Source organism: Dipteris shenzhenensis, chromosome 30 (genome assembly GCF_047967505.1).
Source record: "Dipteris shenzhenensis isolate YYH24624 ecotype China chromosome 30, Dip_SZ_1.0, whole genome shotgun sequence".
NCBI classification, from domain to species: Eukaryota; Viridiplantae; Streptophyta; class Polypodiopsida; order Gleicheniales; family Dipteridaceae; genus Dipteris; species Dipteris shenzhenensis.
Window position 1 is genome coordinate 49,461,125 of NC_141625.1, and position 21,836 is coordinate 49,482,960.

The window sequence follows — 21,836 nt, forward strand, 5'->3', positions numbered from 1 at the left end:
TTCAGATCCTAACTTATCCTCAGTCTGGGTACACTCCAAAAAACATGCACCATGATCAATGTACACACCGCGTGACACCCTCTTCCATAATGCCTTCTTGAACACCGGGGATGCTCTGCAATGCTCCTCCCAAAACTGTTATATGAAGGACCTAGTGGAATCATCCAACAATCGATCGCTGCGAGGTGCATGACCACTCAAAGCCCAAAGAGCATCAGTCTCACTATCCTCTAGACTCTGCCTCCTAATGATGCCTGCTCGCAATGTGCGTGGTGCAATCTGAAGAAGACGTGAAGCGGTACGCACATGGCCTATCATATGAGGTCTACTAATGGCAGCCACAATAGCACGACATGCTGCCAAGGCATCACTGGAGTTCCTATGCTTAATAGAAGCATAGGAACGTCGAACACTGCTAAGGACCTCGCTAGATACAACCCTATCTCTACGTGCACCAAGACCATGAATTGGATGAGCTTCAGACACAAACAACTGCTGAAAAGGATGACAACAAACTGCCATGTTCTGATAACTGTGACTTCAATCTTTTAGTGGAGTGTGGTCCTTGATGGCCATGGCCGCGAGGGATCAGTGTTGTCCCATTTCCTTCTCTCACTTCTACTGTACATGCAGGGTCTCGGAGTCCTTCAAAGTAACAATTATATGGCAAGTCAAGAGGCTGTAGCAGCTGTTGAGCACCAGTTTGAGAGAATTGCAATCACATGAAGCAGAGACGCTAGCAGAAGATGCAAATCTTGTAGAGAAAGTTGTGAGGTTGAAGGCTACACAGGTAGAGCAACTCAGATGGATTAAATCAGTCTGGATAAGCGGGAAGGAATAGGCCTTTTTTTCTTCCACAATCAGGGTCACCTGTTCACGATCAACTTTTCACCTGTCATCTATACTCTACGTAGCTTTTTCATGGTTTGCTTACCCCTTCTCAGCATGTTTGACCTCATTGCAACATATTGCTCCATCCTTTGTTGAAGGGCAGTCCAACCGCCTTGCCTGTTCCTGATCGCAGATGGTTTTACAAGATCACATGTTTAGTACACAGCAATACCTTGTATTCTGTAGGTGGTGGTGAGGATCCTGTGAAGGAACAGGCTCACGTATTTTATGGGGCAAATTTCCATCATGATGCTGTGCAAAATTGGATTTGGGCCATGATCCTCTCATGATTAGGGCAATGATCCATTTCCGACACTCAATCCTATTTCTTACATTTATGGTTTTGCTTTGCCGCTTTCTCCAACTTTCATAGCTAGGGTGACTACACAAGCTCTGGCTAGATGGCATCTGAATTGGTTGCACAACTGTAATTCAAGAGCTATATCTAGTAATGCACTTGTGCCTCATGGAATGATTAAGGACCAATGTAGTGAGGCAGACCTTCGAACACAGACTGATGCATTGGAAACATGTTATTTCAGTTAATGAGCTGAATAGGCTAAGCACCTCTGCGCTTGATTTAAACTACGAATACATCGTAGTACAATGTCTGACCTGAGTAATGGAACGGTTGACTGATGATGTTTACGGATCGCATGATGGGAGTCTCTGTGGCCTTTTTTTGGGGGGAAGGAGGAGGGAAGGGGGGGGGGGGATTTTGAACTTCGATAAGGTATGACTAAAATACATAAATTAGGATAGAATCCCGTGAGCCCTCATACAAGTTCATTCAGAAAATAAATGAGGCTGTCATAACCAACCTGGAGATGGAAATGCCATGAAGGCCCTGTCGGTGAATATGTACAAAAAAAACCATGATCCCACTCTCTGCTGAAGAAGGATCGCCTATCCTTTGCTGTGGCCCATGGGTGAGGAACCCTGAATCTTATGTGGCCATTTTCTGCCTGTGGAAGCTTGAAAACTCCTTGAAATTGTCAAGAGGATTGAAAGCAGAAGAGAGATGGCCATAAAAGAGAAGGGAAAGACTTGCAGCTTGTTGGATTGGGCGGGTTTGCATTTGGGATGCCTTTTCTACTCCTTTCTCTGGAAAGGCTAAGTGGAATGAAATGTTACATTTTCTTGGACACTGCATATAGGTAATGCAGCATTTAAACTGAAAACATTTTCCAAGAGCGCTTGCTTTTATGACCTTATGTGGTTTGAAACTGGAAACATGTTACGATTCTCATTGAATCTATGTTGATATGAAGTTTGGATTGCTACCTTATTAAGAAAATCTTGAGCTATGTTATTTGATCATATTTTCTGTTCAGTTTTTCTTCAGGGCAGCACTCTTCCAGCACGTAGTGGACTTGTTGACATCTAATTGAATTTATGTTGATATGAAGTTTGGATTGCTACCTTATTACGGAGATCTTGAGCTATGTGATTTGATCATATTTTCTGTTCAGTTTTTCTTCAGGGCAACACTCTTGCAGCAAGTATTGGACTTGTTGACAGGTATTCAAAAAAATGTTGAGGCAGCAGGAGCAATTATTAATGAGATGGAGCAAGAAATGCGGCCATTCTTGGAGGAGCTCAGATTGCTGCAGGAAAAGCTTAAAACAGTTGAGAATGTTGAGCAGATGACTCATGAGCTTGGAGTTTTGAGGAAATTGGCTGCTTGGTCTGAAGTGAATGATGTTTATCAGCAAACGCAGGATTCAAAGTCAAAGCTTGAAAAATATCAAAACAGAATACCTGCTTGTGAAGAGAGGATCAACAAGATACAGGTATAGAATGAAGTTTGTCTGTGTGGTAGAAATGGTTTGGATTAATGGGGGTTGATACCTTTCAGGTCTTTTGCAGTACTTGTCTGTTATGGAAATGAAGATAAGCTCCCAGGGTAGTCCACAGAGTTTTGAGTATGCACAAAAGTTCGACAAAAAATTGTTTCTCTAGGACGGTTTAATCCTTAGTTCTTAACTTTGCACCTTGGTTAAATTGATCGTTGCTACATTGCATACAGTTGCTTTGAGCGTTTTAAGCCATGTAGGGCCTAGGCAGCTAGACACAATGCTATTTGCCCCATAGGGATAATTAGCTCTCAGATTAGGGCGCACAGCTTTGACCTGTTTCTCTAGGACACTTTTATCCATATTTCCAAGGTTTTTACCTGCTGGGATGCATGCTATACATTGAGCATTTGTGCGCATGCAGGCACAGAGACACCACATGCATGTACTTTCACTGATCTTTTCCTCGAACTAAACATTCAGAAATATTTTCTTACACATGCATGCATGCATGTCGGCACGCATATTCACTTATTATTTAGCAACTCTTATCTTCTAGCTGGTTCTTCCTTCTTGTGCATAGTTATCCTTTCTAAAAAACGCATATTTGGGTGTTCCTACAGTAGCATCTAGTGTATTGTGGGTCTCCTTCATTTGGGTTTGGGTATGAAATTTACAAAAGATTTCAAGAGGGTCATTCCTTGGACGCAATTGCCAACCTTTGCATGTGCAAGGAAGCCATGAGGTTTGATGCCTGATCTTTTATTTTTTTGGCACTTGGCACAAGAGAATGCCCTTTATCCTATGTGTAGATTTTGGTCAATAATAGCAGCTGATTATAGTCAGTTGTGTTAGAACGATTTAGCACCTGTCAACTTGTCACATTCATTCCTTTGAAGCCATTGTATGTCATGGACCCACATCATTCACATCATCCTCAAATACAAAGCTAGCAAGAGAACATTTCTTAGTCACAATAAGATTCACACCTTGGTGCAAACTTCCATTGACTTGGTGCAAAATTAGGAACCCACCTATAATGAATCATGTCTACTGATGAGAAGAGGTTGGCAGAAACACAGGCTGAATGACATTTGGAAATGAGTTCAATATGGTAAACTTAAGCTCTCTCTCTAGTGGCTGATGCATAACTGGCTGCTGTTGTAGACTCAAACAGCCAAATAGGCGGATTTCTTTGTAGTTGAGCCAATTTTAGATTTTGACAACGTTGAAAACCTTATGCCCTTGACACTTATGTGTCCACTGCCAATTGTAGCCTCCAATCTGCATTAGTGGTTTTGTTTTTGTAAATTTATCATGGTTGATTTCAGAGTGTTAATTGTTTAAGGCTTGGTGTGGATGAGCTACTTACAAGCTCAACAATCTACTCTTTGTGCATAGTGCTAAATCAATCTTGAACCTTTCTAATATTGTGATAGAGGCAGATGTTTGTATTCTTTACTCTCTTGTTTTTTCAAAAAATGAGGGTTTATATTATAGCATCAAAAGTTTATGTGGGAAAAAGGAAGATAGGGTAGGAGCAGCAAGAAGGGAAACTGAGAAAGAGTGCAAGAAGGGAAACTGAGAAAGAGTGTGGAAAACAGGCTTTAACTTGATAGGTCAAAAGTCTAGCCAGAGGGTTGGATGACAAACAAGTACTGGCAAAAAAAAACTCTGTTCTCTTGTTTGGGGATAAGTCTAATATGCATTGGACCTGGGAGGGCGGGGGGGGGGGCAAATTTATGTACTTGTTTGGAACCTTGTTGTGATGTCATAAAATCTGAAATGTGAACGATGAAGCTGGTATAATAGCTTTTTACATTCATTCCTCAAATTATGACCTATAGACCTTCTCTACTTTTGATTTACATGCTTATTCATTATTATATGAATTGAAATCTGTTCTGAGTGCTAAGCGTTTCATGTCTTTGTCTCTGGTGTAGTTCATCATTAATTTGATTAAAGTAACTTTTGCAGGAAACCCTTGAGAAGTACAGAAGGGAGCAGATAGCAAAGAAGGAAGCCATTGCATCAATGCTCCAAAAGACGAAGGAATTTCGACAAAAACAAGATGAATTACAAAGACGACTGACTCAGGTTCTAACATCACACATTTAAAGAGGCTTATAATTGGGTTGAAACAGAAGTTTGCCCTGTGCGAGTTACTTGTAAAGTATGTTTATGAAGGAGCATTAGAATAGGTACAAGTAAAAGTTTCTCTCCAAGAATATTATTCCTTTGAGGGGATTTTATGGCCTGTAGAGCTAACAGTATTGTAAAATGATAATTATCATTCACATTGTGTACAAGGTGAGCCGCCTCAGGCTCCTTTCTATATTGACAGTTTTGATTGGCTTTCTGCACAGGCCACAAGAGAAGATGCACAGATTGAAGAGGAGCAGAATAGTAGGCAGAGAAGTATTCAACAAATGGTTGAACGGGTGCACTGGCTTGAACAACAAATCATTGATATTCGTGAACGTCATGTGCAAGCTTCACAGGTAGTAAAACTCAATTTCATAAGGTTTACTTTCTTTCTTTGGTTTATCAAAGCAAAAACAAATGGAGCAATTACATGGTCTTAATCTTAGAATATGACAGGCAGAAGAGAATGAGAGGGAAGAGCATTTCCGCAGGCTCCAAAGTGTGATTGATGAAGCAGATCACGAATTAAGGAGGTAGCTCTGATTCTGTTCTGGCTTGCTTTGTAAGATTATCAAGGAATAACAGACTCTAACAAAAAGGTGTAAATTAGGCTGGAGACGGAGACATCCAATCTAGAGCTGAAAGCCAGCTCTGTAACAGATGAGGCCAGACTAATGCACGAGGAGGTAAACTTGACTCTAAATGCCCTGTATTATTTTCTAATTCTTTGTAGAGACTACTCTGATGTATACTGATAGAATGTACGTTTAATAGACAATGGAACTTAATTCAGGAACTACATGTATCAAACATGCATCAAAAGCCATGTGCCTTTCTTGGAATCACCTTGACATTGGTGGAAAAATGCTTTTGAAAGGTGATATATACAGCATTGCTAAGAAAATGAAAGGTTAGAGTGTTTGAAGCAAAGTCCACAGATTGCATCACCAAGCAAACATGAAATTTATTGTTTGCTGAAGATAAGAGAATGGAAGATAACATTAGCAAATACAGAAGTCATTGCTGCAAGAAACTCAAAAAATAATAGATGCAAATCAACGTGAGAGAGAAGGAACATAAATAAGAGCCAATTTGAGAACATGCATCTAGAAGATCAAGCAAGAGAGACATGCATATGAGGACAAAGGTAAACTAGCAGTAAAGAGGTGACAGTGGCAAATTGCAATAGATGAGGAAATCAATGCATCATATGAGAGAAACACATGGAAAGTATGCAAATTGTCAGACAATAAAAAGGCTATTCCAAATTGTTTTTGCTAAGAATTACAATCCAGATGGAAGCATTGAAAGGTACAAAGCCCGAATTGCACAACAGGATTATGAGGGGACATGCACTCTAGTTGTAAAATCAGCGAGATGGAACTTGTACCTGCTAGATGTGAAGAATGCATTCTTGAATGGATAGCTAGGAAGAGCTATGTATGCATGAATAATGAAAACAAGCACCGATGAGTTGTTAGAGTAGACTTATGCAAGTCATACACTCAACTACAAATGTATTCTCATGACAGTTTTCTATGTTAATTATTTGGTAATTACAAGGAGTAGGGAAACACTTCTCACCAAGCTTGAAAGAGATCTATTTGCAGAATTCCACATGAAAGATTCATATTACAACACAAATATGTGAACAATCTAGTGAGAACGTTTCCCTTGAAGTATGGCAAGCTAGCAATCACACTAGAATGAAGTGACAATAGAAGACAACAAGCCAATGGTCAATGAAAGGTGTTATAGACACTTTATTGGATCACTAATATATCTAACAATCACTAGGTCATATCTATTAGTACATTAGCCAAGCAAATGAAGTTAGTAGGAAATGATGTTCCCTTCATATGGAACTTGGGAGCTTCATTCTGCTTGAGATGACTGTCGGAAATGTCTCGGGAATGCCAGGCATATGGAATGTCTAGGGTCTCATGTGCATGGACTGTATCTAACGTATGCTTAGGCACACAGGGATCAGCTCAGGTGGGGCTAGGCAGGCGATTCTTAGGTTGAGTTGCAAGGCAATGGGACAAGTTAGGGGTTCTGCTAGTTTTAGCAGCACTGGGCTTGAGCCTATATAAGTAGCCTAGGGGTTCAATTTTCAGTCATGCAAGTCAGAGCAAGCTTGGCTCTTCCTTGCTGGTCTGGATCGTGTTGCGGATCAGCACCTACTTTCTAGCATAGCCCAAGACCAGCAGTAGATCCAGGGCCTCTGTGGGTGCCACCTGGTGGTATGGGACGAGGTACACCAGGCTGGTTGGGATCTAGTTGGGAGATGTGCCAATGCACCAGCAGCTCAGCCTGTGGCTTGGAGGGTCTTGGATGTCATGGTTGGGTGGTGAGCATGCTTCCGATTTCCATCTTTGTTTTATGGTTGCTTTCGTGTGTTTGTTTGCAGGTCCGAGTTCTCCGGAGCGCTGGGGTCGTGTCATAGGAAATGCCTAGAGAACGTTCCCTAGGTCGTTCCATAGGGACTGTCACTAAATGACACTTTTTAGCTTTGTAGGAGCCAAGGAGTTCTTCTTTGTTGTGTCCAACTTGACACTAAATGCTTGTCTTTTGGGAGCCTTTTCATAGTTGCCTTGTTTTTGTGTGCCATTTGGCAATCCATCATCATTATTTTATATATGTTATCCAGACTCCTTCACCCTCAATTCCTCCACCATTGGTGGTGTTTGGCATTTTTGTTTCCATTCCCATCTTCTTGGAGTTCTGTTCCAGTTTAAGGGTTCGGCATTCCAAAGCTATGAATAGCTAAAGCAATCACACGCTAACTGTTGAGCGTCATGCTAGAGAACTCGAGCTCCTTTAAGTCCTTGAACATAGAATCAAGATCCAAAGTGAGGACCTTCAGAGCCCATTTTCTTTTAGTTCTTAGGTTGGTTCTATTTTTGGAGGTCATCTACTCTTAGGTACATGTTAAGTTTTGGTTTGTCCCCATTCTATAATAATATTATTATTAGATTAAAATAAATTAAACAAGTAACTAATTAAAAAACAATGATAATGATTGTTTCCTTGTGTTTACGTTGGTGGTTCATTTGTTTTCTTGCATGTGCATTGGTTTGTCTCTGCTTCCTTTGTGAGCGTTAGTGTTTCTTTTGTTTTTGGTATTGAACCTTCTCTCTCTGTGTACACAATGTGGCATTTCGTGGCAGCAGGGCGCTGCCTAGATATGGATCCCTGTGACTCCAGACTGTTCTCCTATCTCCTTGTGGCACCTTCAAAACACTCTCAACCTGCGTGCTTTCCTAGAGCTTCAGTGGGCTGCGTAGTGGTGCCCCATGGAGACTCCTTGCTGCTGCACTTCTTGATGAAGACCTGTAGATGAGTGCTCAGCTCTGTTTGCTGCTCTGGAACTGCACCCAACCTGAGAACCTGTAGACCCTAAGTGCAGGGTACTGTCTTCACCTTGTAGGTGATCTGCAGGCTGTACTGCACAGCTACTGAATGATCCTTAGCCTCTCAGCTGCCCTGTAGACAGCGGCCAGCCCGGAATAGAGGCTTGGTAGAATGGTTTGGCCCCAGGGCTAGGGGCCCTTTTATGTCCGACCAGTTCACAAACTGGGCGACCAGTGTGCAGACACTCTTTTGTCTTTTTTCCCTGCGACTGGCTGCCATGTGGCAGCTGTGTGCCTGCACCTGTCTGCTCCATGTTTGCTGCCTGACTGGACTGTCCTCTTCAGAAAGCTCCTGTTTGTTGCGCAGGTCTGCAAGCTGTGTCTGCTGCGCTCTGCCATGGCCCTGACAGCTTTGCTTTGCTGTCCTTGCAGAGTCTCTTCCGCTCCAGGCTGGTGCTGCTCCAGTTGCAGTCTTCTGACCGATCTTCCTGCTGTCCATGCTGCACACATAGCAGCTTGCATGCTACCCATGTAACAGCCATGCCTTCAGATTTTCCCCCTTGTAGTCTCACTCTCTGCCCACATGGCATCTCCTATGTGCTGTTGGTACATCTCCCTTATGCTGTCCTTTTTGGGGGCTCACAGGTCGGAGGTGACTAGATAAACCCAGCATTTTGCAGTTCTAGGTTTGAGTTGGGATGTGTGCGGGCTTGCAAGTTGTCAAACGTTAGCATTGTGTGTCTTGCTAAAATGGTCAGCTTATTCTGGCACAGCTAAAATTTTTCTGTTTTCTGATCATAGAGTGAATTGATCTACAATCTTTGTGACAGATTGATCAAAGGTGGGAAACAAGGTAATGTTGACGTGAATGTGATGCTGTGCTCTTAAGTAATAAATTGGCTTGTCCAATGATCTTGGAATTACATTCTATATTAGCCAGCACCTGTTGTATCTATTGTGCTAAACAACATGACGTACTCTTGACTTTGGCTAGTATCTAGGATGATGCAGGGCAGCTCATTTGTTTTAAAGCTCTCAGGGAGAGTACACTACAGTGCATTGGTGCACCAATGCTGCATAGGCTAAGTTATGTGCTTTGATTCCTTTCAAAGCTAATGGATTCTTATCCGTCTGTCCATTCACTATAGACTGCCGGGGAATGTAATCACCTTGTGCAACTGTTTTATATATACGACTTACCAAGAATCATTGGCAAATTATGTCTAATATGCCTTCCTCTTGTGTGATTATTATTATTCGAGGACAAACTTTGCTCTGTCTTTATTATACATGTTCTATATATGTACTTGAATGTAACAATTTGCTCCGAAGTGTCTATAATTTTATAATAAAGTAGGTTTTTTGTCTTAAATATGAGATAATTGATTTGGGTACTCCACAATCATAAAGAGTCCGATATGGAGAGACTTCACAATTTAGTCATAACTAGATATTGTCTGCATATTTTATTTCTTGAGTACTATTTTGGGAAAAGGTATTGGCCCCAAAGCTGGTTGATATACCGGTTTTCCTGAGTGAGGGCAAAAAGAGGGAATTGTGCTCTTGGTTTTCTTACGACTGCTCACCATTTATACAGATAGAAGAGAAAAGAAGAGAACATAGGGACTTGCAGGCCCAAGTGCGAAGGCTTCAAAGTCAGCAGAACAATAAGGCAAGGAAAACTTTGAATTAACTTAGGGGCAGTCATGACAGAAGAGCACAGAATGCTATGTACTGCATTCCTGTTTAACATTGATTTTCATTCAGAGGATTTGTAGCACATTATAAGGACTTTCTGTTGTTTAGCTGCCTCCAAGTTTTGTGTAGCATGCACGTCATAGACTTGTGATTGAATTTGTGTTGATTGAACATTCAGTATGGATTCCTTCCACAAGCTATTGTCTAACAGTTATACCAAATGTATGTTTGAAGGTCACAGCATTTGGAGGAGATAATGTTCTCCGACTTCTGCAGGCTATAGAACGGCAATATCAGAAATTTACGAGGCCTCCTTTAGGTCCAGTTGGTGCACATGTGGTAATGTCTCCTTTTCTTTGCAGCAGCACTAGGCCCCAAAAATGTAGGGATCAGATTCCCCTCTCTATGCAGTTCTGAATGCCTGCAAAATAATGTTACAACTAAGCCCCGAATATATAGGAAGCATAATGATCAGAGTCATATGACACCCTCTTTATCTGAAAGACCATGCAGTTCTGAATCCCTGAAAAATAATGCTAGATGGCATATGCATAAATTGATGTCGTCTTTAAAATTGGACCTTGACACTAGAATGTAGTGGAGGAGCTGCCCAAAAAAAGATGAGAATCCTGACCTGAGAAGTGCTGTAGCTAGTGTTTCTTGTATGGAACATTTGATATAGGTTGCTTTGTTTCCGAATGAAAGCTCAGCGCTCCCTCGCTCAGCCCCCCCGCTACCCCCCGCTCCCTCTCGTTCTCCGCTCCCTCGCTCAGCCCCCTGCTGCTCACGCTCAGCACTCCCTCGCTCAGCCCCCCGCTGCTCCCCGCTCCCGCTCCCCGCTCCCTCGCTCAGCCCCTTGCTCATGCTCTCGCTCCCTCACTCATGCTCACGCTCAGCCCCCTCGCTCACGCTCACGCTCCCTCGCTGCCTCTATGCTCACGCTCTCCCGCTCAGCTCTCCCTCGCAGCTCTCAGCCCCTCGCTCCCCGCTAACCCCTCAACCACCCCTCGCTCCCCTCAGCCACCTTTCGCTCCCCGCTACCCCCTCACTCAGCCACCTCTCTCCCTCCTTTTCCGCTCATCCACCGCCCCCCCCCCCCCCCCCCCCCCTTCTTTGCTCCCCTCACCACCTTCCACCCAAGAATGAAAAAAAAAAAGAAAAAAAAAAGAGAGGAAACCACAACCACCTTTATTTTTATTATTTATTTTTATAAAATCCTCGCCATCTTAGCCTCTTAGCCTCTCCTCCTTCTCCACCTCTTGGCTGCCTCTCCACTTGAGGCTTCCGCCCTACCTCTCCACCATCTCGCACTAGACATGCCTCCCATTATGGGAGGGGAACCGGTGCTCCCGCTCCCAGCTGAACGCTAACACTAAGATCTGCACCCGCACCCCAAGAGAAATGGGGGACAAAGCCAAGAAAGACGAAAATAACAAAAAAAAAAAAAAAGCAAACGACACAATTGAATTTGGAGGATGTGAACACACGTTACAACCGAACTGGACTCGGGGTAGACAGCAAGAAGGCAAAGGTAGGACCCGCCTCAGCTTCTTCAGCCTCTATCTCTACCTCAACCTCAACCTCAACTCCTGCTACAGTGTCAGTTTCGTTTTCAGCTCCAACCTCAGCTCCCTCTATCTCTGTCTCTACTTTGACTTCAGTCCCCGCTTCAGGCCTAGCTCTAGTTCCAGTCTCAGCTCCATCTACATCTACGATCAGGGACATACTCATGCCCATGGCACCGGTTGTTGTTCCCTTTCCCTCTTCTCCTGTTACAGCTCTCGCACAGCTTATGACCCCTACTTCGGAGGTGTCATATACTGTGCCGCATTACGCTTCACTCTCCCCTCTCCCTCTCAGTCAGCCCACCCTCCCACACCTTGTTGGGACTGCCTCATCCATTCCACTGTCATCTTCGTTCCTCACTCAGCCACCGTCCAGTTTTCGGACTCAGTTCCACTCTTTCATGCCACAGTCACCACAATTTCAGCATGGACATGGGTGGATTGATACAACAGAGGCCCGTGAGACCCTACTCACGGAGATACATAGTTTCCGTGAGCGTGAGATGGAGCTGGTTCGCTTCGCACGAGAGCAGGTCCGCTTTAACCAGGAGCAGAGCCGCATTATACAGGAGCAGGCTAGGGCCATTTGGGAGCAGGCAGGTCTTATTCAGGGACTCAGACAGGATATCATGCAGCTTCGATAGGAGGTCACAGCCATACACACTGCCCCAGGGAATACCCCGGTGGTTGAGGCACAGATTGCGAGCATGCAATCTACTATTGAGGAGACTTGCAGATGGGTTGATGTGGCCAAAGGGGAACCCACAAGGGTCACCGTTTCGGCTACCCTCATGGAGCAGCAGCAGAGAGCCAATAAGGCTCTCAACATCAGAGTACGCGGGATCCCACGCACTGAGGCTACACCGATGGTAGATGCGACTGCGTTCGTGACTGCTACCCTAGGTGTGGCTGAGCACATGGTAGAGAGGGCATGGTGGGTGGGGAGAGATCCCAACTGAGAGCAATGCCTGATCATATGATTTCATGACACTCAAGCTTGACTTTCAGCTCTACTACGCATGTCAGTCCTTCGAGATTAGCCAGCGATCTCTATGGATGAGGACCTCACATCTCTACAGGTTGAGGAGAGGCGCTTTTGCTGCAGCAGTGGGATTAGGCTCGGAAGGAGGGGAAGTGGGCAGTGGTACGAGAGGGACGACTTCTTACAGGCCCCCGTAGGACACGTGCCCCCTCCCCTACATAGGGAAGCGGGGTCTATGAGACTCAGATATTCGAGACCCTGTCTTGCACCATTTGGAACTGTAATGGTATCTTATGGTCAGAACCAGGGAACTTCTCGGAATCCTATACAGGCCACGACATAGTCTTCTATACAGAGATACATCAGAGTCTAGAGTGTCCTCTTCCAATAGTCAGTGGATATACATGGGAGTCTGCCTACAGAGATGAGACGAGGGGTACATGAGGAGTTTGAGGTTTAAGTGGAGTTGCAGTCCTTTTCAGATCCACACTTCGGGGGATCATTTCAGTAGAGCAGAGAGATACACATTCCCGATTTCTTTGGATCCGGATACGACACATGGATAAGTTGGATCTGTTTGTCGCAATTTGCCACTTCCCCTCGGAGACCTCCCACTTTGCCAGAGTTATTCGAGGTGATGATGAGACATCCCCATTTGCTGCTCTTTATCAATCCATCGTTGACTTTTCTAGCCGCGGAGAAGTCCTTCTAGTAGGGGACTTCAACGCAAGGACAAGGGCCCGTTAGGTACCACTTCTTGATTTCAGAGATGATTCCACTCTACTGACAGATGTTGACCTTGAGGAGGCAGGTATGCTACGGGTTTCGGCTGACAGGCGAGGTCCATTCTCATCCTATGGGCAGGCCCTATTAGACCTAGGCAGGATACATGATCTCATTATCTATAATGGTCTTGACAGATGGCCCGCTTCAGGTGGTTTCACATGCTTTCCACATGGGGGGGGCTCCAGTGTTGTTGATTACATCATGGGATCCCCTGTCTTCACATCTCGCATTACTGACTTCACTGTAGCACCTCTCCCCCCCAGGGGCTGATCATACATACCTTTTCTTTCGCATCTCCACCTCCCTTTGCACAGCACCTTCCACCCCACTCAGTGCTTACTCCACCTACCACAATATACGCGTTGATCGGGATCACTCACCTTCTTACTCTGGCCGTCTGTACATACTTATCGCTTATATTGACTTCATACCCCTTTTAGAGGATCGTGCTGCCCTTGTCACCTGCTCACTACATGAGGCTGCCATTCACGCTTTTCCCCACACCACTTGCTCCACGCGCCCACCACCTCTTGGAACCGTACCCTGTAATAGTTGGTACGATGATGAGTGTAAGGCCTTACGTCGTCAACTCAGATTCGAAACCAAAAACAGTCTTTTGAGCGCACCAGATACGCTATGTGAATACCGTAGACTGGTACGGAGGAAGAAACTAGACTTCGTTCTTCGAAACGAGGAGGAGCTACTGAACATTTTGTTTAGAACTCGAAGGACTTCTGGTGGAGATTTCTTGAAGGACGGTCCCCTCCGCCACTCAGTGACACCCAGATCTGGTTTAATTATGCATGCACACTTTATGACATCCCAAATCAGCGAGTCCCTAGTCTCTCACACATGCCTCATCCCACATCCTGCACCCTCTTCACTAGAGGAGGGATAAAGGATGCTGTAATGAAACTTTATAATGGGCGAGCGAAGGATCATGAGGGACTATGCACTGAGTTCATTGCATATGGGATTAACCTCCTAGCCCCGATCTTAGCAAAGCTTTTTAATGAAGCGGTTTGTTTGGGATTTCCACACACTTGGACCATTAACACTATCTCACCCATCCACAAAGCAGGGGATCCCATGAGCCCGGAGAACTACAGGACCATTATGATTAGACATGGCATGTCCAAGATTTATTTATCAGTACTTAACTCCGAGGTTAGCAGACTTGCAGAGTGTCGAGGACTCAGAGTAGCAGGACAGGCCGGATTCCGGCATGATCATGGAACCATGGACCACATTCTGACCCTCAGATGTATCATCGAGGAGGCGAGGTCACGGAAGCAGAGGGTTTATTGTTGGTTTGTGGATTTTCGCAAGGCATTTGACACGGTCCCGAGAGCCGGCCTCATACGGCGCCTACAGGACTTGGGTTATGACCAGGAGATCATTTGGGCTATCATGGCACTTTACGAGAGAGTTTCTGGCAGAGTTCGGGTAGGATCCGGATGGACAGACGAGATCATGAGTACCATCGGGGTCAAACAAGGGTGTCCTTTGTCGCCTACCTTGTTTGGCCTCTACATTGACGAGCTTGAGATAGTGATGTAGACACAGGGGGGTGTAGGTTGCTCTCTTGCGGGCACGCTGATCCAGATTTTGCTCTATGCAGATGATGTGGCTCTCTTGTCTTCCTCAGCAGAGGAGCTTCAGAGACACCAATTCATTACAGTCCTTTTGTGAGTCTCATGATTTGAAGGTCAACCTGGGTAAAACCAAGGTCATGACATGCATCAGGAGCAGTTCACATTTGCGGGGTCATCTGTTGAGATAGTTTCATCATATACTTATCTTGGGGTTATCTTCTCCGGACCAAGCTTCACTATGAGACCCGCCATGCAGGCACGCTTGAGTAGAGGGTATGCCTCATTGGCCAGGCTAGAGAGGCAGTGCTTCCGCTCACACTTTCAAGATCCACGCACCAAGGGGTTGCTTTTTGACTCCTTGGCTCGCCCAATGGGGATGTATGGCAGTCCTTGTTGGGGGCCAGACTTGTCGGATACAAAGTGGGCCCGTGTGGAGCGGCTACAGGTTCTCATGCTATCACGGATGATTTGTGGTAAGTCATCCGTTCCTCACTAGATCATTTAGGCTGATTTTTGGGTCACCCCCTTTACAGCTAGATGTTGCATTTCAGGTCATCACATATCTGTATCGAGTTAGGGAATATGGGGATTATACCTCGGGACGTAGCAGGCTACCATGGATAGCTCTATACTCTTCTATGGCACTTGCAGCAGGAGGAGATCAGAGGTGCTGGTATGCACGTACAGAGAGATGGTTCAAGTGATTGGGGCTCCCCTTGGATAGACTACCTTCCTTCCAGTATAGCATGGATGCTCTGTTCTCTCCCCTCTTATCACACGAGGTCAACCAGGTTATCCGTGAGGATCTACTACAGCTACACACTTTTCAGACCTGGTTGGAACCGAGTGAACTCCCAGTGAAGCTTAGCTTCTACAGTGATCAGTTCTTACATATCACAGCAGAGGGTTTCATTGACCCACTAGGATACACACAGATTCACCTACCCCACTCGATGAGGATCTCTCTTGGGCAGTTCCGGGTCTCTTCACACAGACTTCGCATCGAGAGCGGCAGAGTAGAGCGACTACTCAGGGAGGGGCGCATATGCACACTATGTGACATACAGGAGGTTGAGATCGAGGAGCATTTCATTTTCAGGTGTCCTGTGTACTATGAGATCCGAGGATGTTTCCACTGCCTCTTCAAAGATAGTTATGGGATTTTAGCCCACCCAGACCAGTGGTGTTTAGCAAGTTTCATTCATGAGGCACTTAGACACCGCGAGAGGATACTCCGAGCACGGAGACAAGAGCAGACTTCTTCCTCGGTTGATCCCTCTTAGAGCTCTATCACGGAGTTCTTTCAGCTAGATCACATGGACCCCAACGAGACGAGGCCTCGACATGACTGTGACCCAGAGCCCGTGACCCGACAGCTCAGACAGAGGGTCGACACACAGATCACACTTGGAGACATCGCCTCCTTGTTTAGAGTCGCGGAGCCCGATCGACGGGGGTCACAGTAGCCCTGGTTAGACGCAGAGCTACGATCAGGAGATGTGCCAGGACCGCACCTCTGAGTGGCCGACAACACTCTATTGCCGACTTCATGCCTCCACTGCCTCATCCATCCTGATATCTTGCTGTTGCTGGGGATGATGATGATGCTGAGATTGATATATAGTCGACCATCGACATGACTATGTTGTACTTAGGACTTAGTACTGCCATTCTGCATTTTTGCATTTCGCATTTTGCATTGGTATGGACGCTCGTTTAGTAGCTCCACTACCACAGCTCGTTGTATCAAGATTTTCATAGTCTCAGAGACCCATTGGTCGTCCGAAGACTTTAATAAGCTTTCTTTCTTTCTTTCTTTCTTTCTCAAGCTTGCGCTATAGGCAGCTCTATTCTTAGTGCTTTGTCATGCTAGTGGATGTATGATATTGTGGTAATGTGCGTGATCCTTTGATGTATACCATATGTATAGTCTTCTTGTGAGAACTCATGTTGTATAATGTCTAGATAGTGGAAGTTTTTGACATATGAATGACAATAGCTGAAATAAGAGGGAACAAAAGCAACCCCACATTAGCTTCTTGATTGTCACTGTTCAAGATATGTGATCTCCATCCAATCTTGCACTGGTTTCCTGGGAGGAGGTGGTATCTGTTGATAATAGGTCTTGCCAATGTAAGATGTAGGCTTACTAAGCCTTTGTCGGGAAGAGTTTTGTGTGGATCTCGATTGTTGACTCTTGTCCATAAGATCGAGTCCTAGTGTTGGCCATTGGACGTCTCAGGATGTGACAGCCATAGCTTCCACGATGATCAAATTAGTGTCCACCGTGGGTATTGTCCGATTGCGGACGTGCATCGTTCCCTGGTCCAAGATTCTTACTAGTATGCGCCTTGCATTATCCTCTATCTCTTGAAGAAACAATAGTGAGTCACCTGGGTTGAAAAATTGTTTTAGATGAGAAACATGAAACACATGGAGCACCTTACAACCTTATGGTAATTCCAACCTTTAGGTGACCTGGCCTATTTGTTTTAAAATTAACCACGGTCCACAATATTGGCATGATAACTTCGCACACTCTCTTGTAGTCAAAGACTTGGAGTGTGAAGGAATTGTGAGAAAAACTTTTTTCCTTTCTTAAACTCTTTGAAAGATCTGTTTTCATCCGCATACTTCTTAGCTCTATCCACAGCTTGGCAAATATTGGCTCTTGCAAGCGCTAGCATCTCCCGCATCTAAACAACAAAGTTTGCTGCACTAGGCACTCTCTGAGGTATTCCAACCGTAGTTGGATTTGCTGGTCTCAAGCCATAGCTCAACTCAAAGGACTCGTTTCTCAGAGAAATTTTTTCTATTATTGTAGGCAAAATGCAACAATGGCAACCACCTGTTCTATGTATAGTGTCTCAATGGTACACATGCTCTCAACATATCCACTACAGTTTGGTTGTCTCTTTCCGTCCAACCATCCATTTTAGGATGATCCCCACTACTCATTCCCAAATCAGTTCTAGGTAATGTTAGAAAGGATAGATCAGAGAGAGAGGTTTCTTGCTTAGGCCAACTCTCCTCTCCCACGCAGCGGAAGCTAACCCAAGAGTCTATGGAGCCTAGGAATCACACAATGGTAACTTCGAATCAAAACTTCACTTTCCTTAATGTGTACTATGCAGATGTGCAGAAAGTAAATAGACTATGCACAAGAGAGAGATGTGGAACCATCAAAATAGATTTCCGTCCAATGTGGACACCATCATATACAAAAGAGATATTCAGTGTGCCACACACTATCAGCTCAGTGCTGACTAGATGTGGACCCCTGCACTTTCAAAAGGCTGTTCTCCTACTCCTTGGCACCTCCAAAACACTCGACCTGCGTTGCTCACCTAGAGCTTGTGTGGGCCTCATATCTGTGTCCCACAATCACATCTTCCGACTGATCCTCCTGGACAGCGTCTCATGAGGCAGTGCTTGCTGTGGATCCGTGAACTCCCTGCTGCTTTGAGGGCAGCCCAAACTGAGGCACAAGTCTCCTCTGTGATGATGTCTTCCTTGCCGCTGTGAGGGTGGCCAATGGTGAAGGCCCTTGAGCTCTCTGTTTCCTGCAGTCAACCACTTCCCTTGCTGCACCAATATCTTCCCGAATGGTACCTTGAAGCAGGCTGGACTGCTACTAAAGTTGCTCATCAATTGGATTGTATAAGCCCTGAATGGGCTTGCTTTTCCCCAAAGGAGCCCCAAAAGAGCTATCTGTATCAGCCCTGACAGCTGACCCCCCAGTTTGTGAAAACCGACTGGGTCTGTCAGCCTTTTGCTGACCCGCCTGGCCACGTGGCACCTGCCACTGGCCTAGGCCTCTTCTGCCCTGTCCCAGGTCGTTTCTAGGTCCATACCTGGTCTTGACTCCATGTCTAGCAGTCTCATGCCTGCTCCTAGCACCCCACCTGTCTGCTGGACCTGCTGCAGTCTATTTGCACCTGGTTCATCCCTTTCGAGGGTCTGTACGCCTGTGCAACCTGTCCCAGACTGCTGCGCTACTGTTCCAGCACCTTTTGCTTCTGTTCCAGACCTCTCCAGGCACCCGTACAGTTCCATACATAGGTGCCACCTGCACCTACCGTTCCTGCTGGTTCCCACGCTGTAGGCGACCTGTTCCAGGATCTTTCCAGGCCCATACAACTGTGCCAGATGCTCTGTGCATCCTCTGATGGCCCTGCTTCTGATCCGTACGTAATCTGTCCACCATGAGTCTCTACAAGCCGCCAGTTATACAGTTTGTGTGGTGCCCACATGGCAACCAATGTTCTGCCCATTCGGCTGCCCTGTTTTCTCCTTATTCTTTGTGTAAATGCTGCCCATGGCAGCCTATATGCTGCCGATGTGGCAGCCTTCTTTTCCTGCCCATGTGGCAGGCTTTCTTACAGCCCATATGGATCCTAACTCTTTCTGGTCCACCTCCCCCATGCACTTGTCATTTGTGGGCTCACAGATGGGGAGGTGACCATCCCAACACCCCCTCTCACTGACACATTGTGAGCCAATCCCTACACGTTGATGCGAATGGTCCATCAGCTCCCATGGAGAAGCCCTCTAGAACAACTTGGAGTCGTCGTCATCCTTAGGTCTTTCAACCAGCGGCTTGTGTTCCTCCAGATCTAGTCCTACACAAGAGAACCATCCTGGCACACACGGCCTGAGCATGAGCTCCCAATTACCTCTCAAGCAAGTACTCTTCTGGCTTCAGCATATTTTTTCCTCCTGTAGATGTCCCTGTCTTCACCACTGAGGCTTCAACAGGTCCACCATGTCCACCTTCCAGCACCTGGTAGCTGAGCTTCGGAGAAGCATAAAGTCTTCCCCCTCCGACTCCCACAAAGGCATACACCTTCCAATCTCTCAACACCTGAGAAATGTAAAGCACAGAATCTGCCCAAAGCATGCTATTAAGGTTCAAATGACTAAACAATGAATGCACATACTAGATGATCCACCTGCTTGTCTGCTTGCTCTAAAAGCAAACCATGCAGGCTATCATGTGTAATCTTGGAATGCCCCCTTCAGTATCATAGCTCCCATCTGATCATGAGTTCTTAGGTCCTTCCAAGGACTCTTTCCTCATGTTAGTGATACCAGCCAAGCACCCAGATCAACCCAAGCACGCATTCCTCATGTTAGTGATACCAGCCAAGTACCCAGATCAACCCAAGCACGCATTGCTGTCCTTCACTTTCACAAAGGTTATAGGCTCCTCTCTAGACCACCTCTCAATGTCAGACATACTTGGTAAAATGCCAAGGTTTGCATACTTTACCTCAGTGACACATGGAGATGTCACCAACATTAGTTTTGCCTTTACCACATTAGCTTTTGGAGTTGACTCATCTGAATCCTGATTGGTCGCCTTCTTCTTCATGCTATGTCTCCTTCAACTCCCACAGGATATCTCATTGAGACTACTGTTTCAAGGCCTTAGAGCACTTCATGGCGTTCTTTTTTTCTTATTCTCACCATCAGAAGCAGCCCCGTCATTCTCAGATATGTGACTCTTCTTTTTGTTGTTTTGGGGTTTGCGGTCACCAGGCTTACCCTTGCCTTTGCCTTTGCCTTTGCCCTTGGCATACAAACCTTTGTCATCAGTTCCGCCTTACTTCTTTTCTCGAGCTTCGTCCTGCAAGAGCAGAGGCAAAAATCACCGGTGTGTGCTGTCGCACAGCTATCATAGTTGTGATGAACCCTTTGTAACTCCTTAGACCTATCCCAAGCAAGGTCCTTGCCATCCGAGCTGTGTCTGTTTCTTGACCAACAACAGAGAGCTTGACTCTAATCACCTTCATTTTGGTGGCATGTTCTTGAACCGAATCCCCCTCATCCATCTACAAGTTGTACAACTCTATCTTGATGTCCAGAATCCTCGCATCATTTATTATCTCACACGTGTCCTGACAGATGGTCCATGCAGAAAATGAAGTGGTCGCAAGCTGAATGTGAGGAAACACCGAATCTGTAGTGGTGCCAATATTGTTGGCCAGGGCCTCTGCATCCTGTGTACCCAATCTCTCAATTATACATGATCAGCCGGTACCACAACTGCAGCTGTAATCCCAGTGGTTGGAGATGATTACGAACCTTCATCTTCCACAAACGATAATTGGACCCATCCAATTTACCCAATTCCCTAAAATGTGGAATCAGATACCGGAGATCCATGAAGCGGAAATGAATGGCTTAGGGGAGTTCGCCTGAATCGTACACGGTTTCTTCTTCTTCCTAAATCGGGATCATCTCGATGTCTGGAGAGACTCCTTCCTTCAGGGATTGTGGATGTCAGTAGGCTCGCCGATGAGGATAGGTACAGAAGTCCCAATCTTTGGACATAGAAGTTGATTTCCATGAGCTGAACCAGGGTCTCCTTTCCCAAGGTTCTTGCCTTCGAGCTCCCACCACTTGTGAATCACCTGATGGCTCTGATACCATGTTAGAAAAGATAGAGTAGAGAGAGAGGTTGTTGCTTAGGCCAACTCTCCTCTCCCATGCAGTGGAAGCTTACCCAAGAGTATATGGAGTCGAGGAATCACACAGCGGTAACTTCAAATCCAAACTTCATTTTCCTTAATGTGTACTATGTAGATGTGCGAAAGTACAGAGATAATGTACACAGTACAAGCGAGAGATGTGGAACTAGCAAGATAGTTTCCCGTTTAGTGCGAACACAATTAAGACAGAAGAGATATTTAATGTACCGCACTCTATCAGCTGAGTAGTGACTAGACGTGGACACTTGTACACTCAAAAGGTTGTTCTTCTACCTCCTTGGCACCTCCAAAACTCTTGACCTGCATTGCTCACCTAAGCTTATGTGAGCCTCGTATGTGTGCCCCGCAATCACACCAAATATGCCACGCTGCAATAGTGTGGTCACTTTTCATTTCTGAGCTCCTTGAAACCAATTATTCAGGAAGGGGTAAGGCCGACAGTTCACCCTAAAACCGTGCAGTCCTATTCGCTCCTAGGACAGTTGTTCATGTTGTTTATGCTTGGCGGAGAGAGAGGCATAGCTACCAAGG

The 21,836-nt window shown here is 45.5% G+C and overlaps 1 protein-coding gene across 4 annotated transcripts in view; it reads left to right on the top strand.

The window, feature by feature from the left end:
* LOC147882264 (structural maintenance of chromosomes protein 6A-like) overlaps window positions 1–21,836 on the top strand; it is a 150,043-nt gene that overhangs the window by 42,519 nt on the left and 85,688 nt on the right. For all 4 annotated transcript variants that reach the window (XR_015543942.1, XR_015543941.1, XM_087401568.1 and 1 more), the window contains exons 7-13: window positions 2,364–2,684; window positions 4,665–4,784; window positions 5,054–5,188; window positions 5,289–5,365; window positions 5,443–5,518; window positions 9,783–9,857; window positions 10,118–10,222. Coding sequence is in view for 2 of the 4 variants with exons in the window: in XM_087401568.1 (XP_087257694.1) it covers window positions 2,364–2,684; window positions 4,665–4,784; window positions 5,054–5,188; window positions 5,289–5,365; window positions 5,443–5,518; window positions 9,783–9,857; window positions 10,118–10,222 (909 nt within the window). In the remaining 2 variants the exon portion in view is untranslated. The remainder of the gene's footprint in view (window positions 1–2,363; window positions 2,685–4,664; window positions 4,785–5,053; window positions 5,189–5,288; window positions 5,366–5,442; window positions 5,519–9,782; window positions 9,858–10,117; window positions 10,223–21,836) is intronic.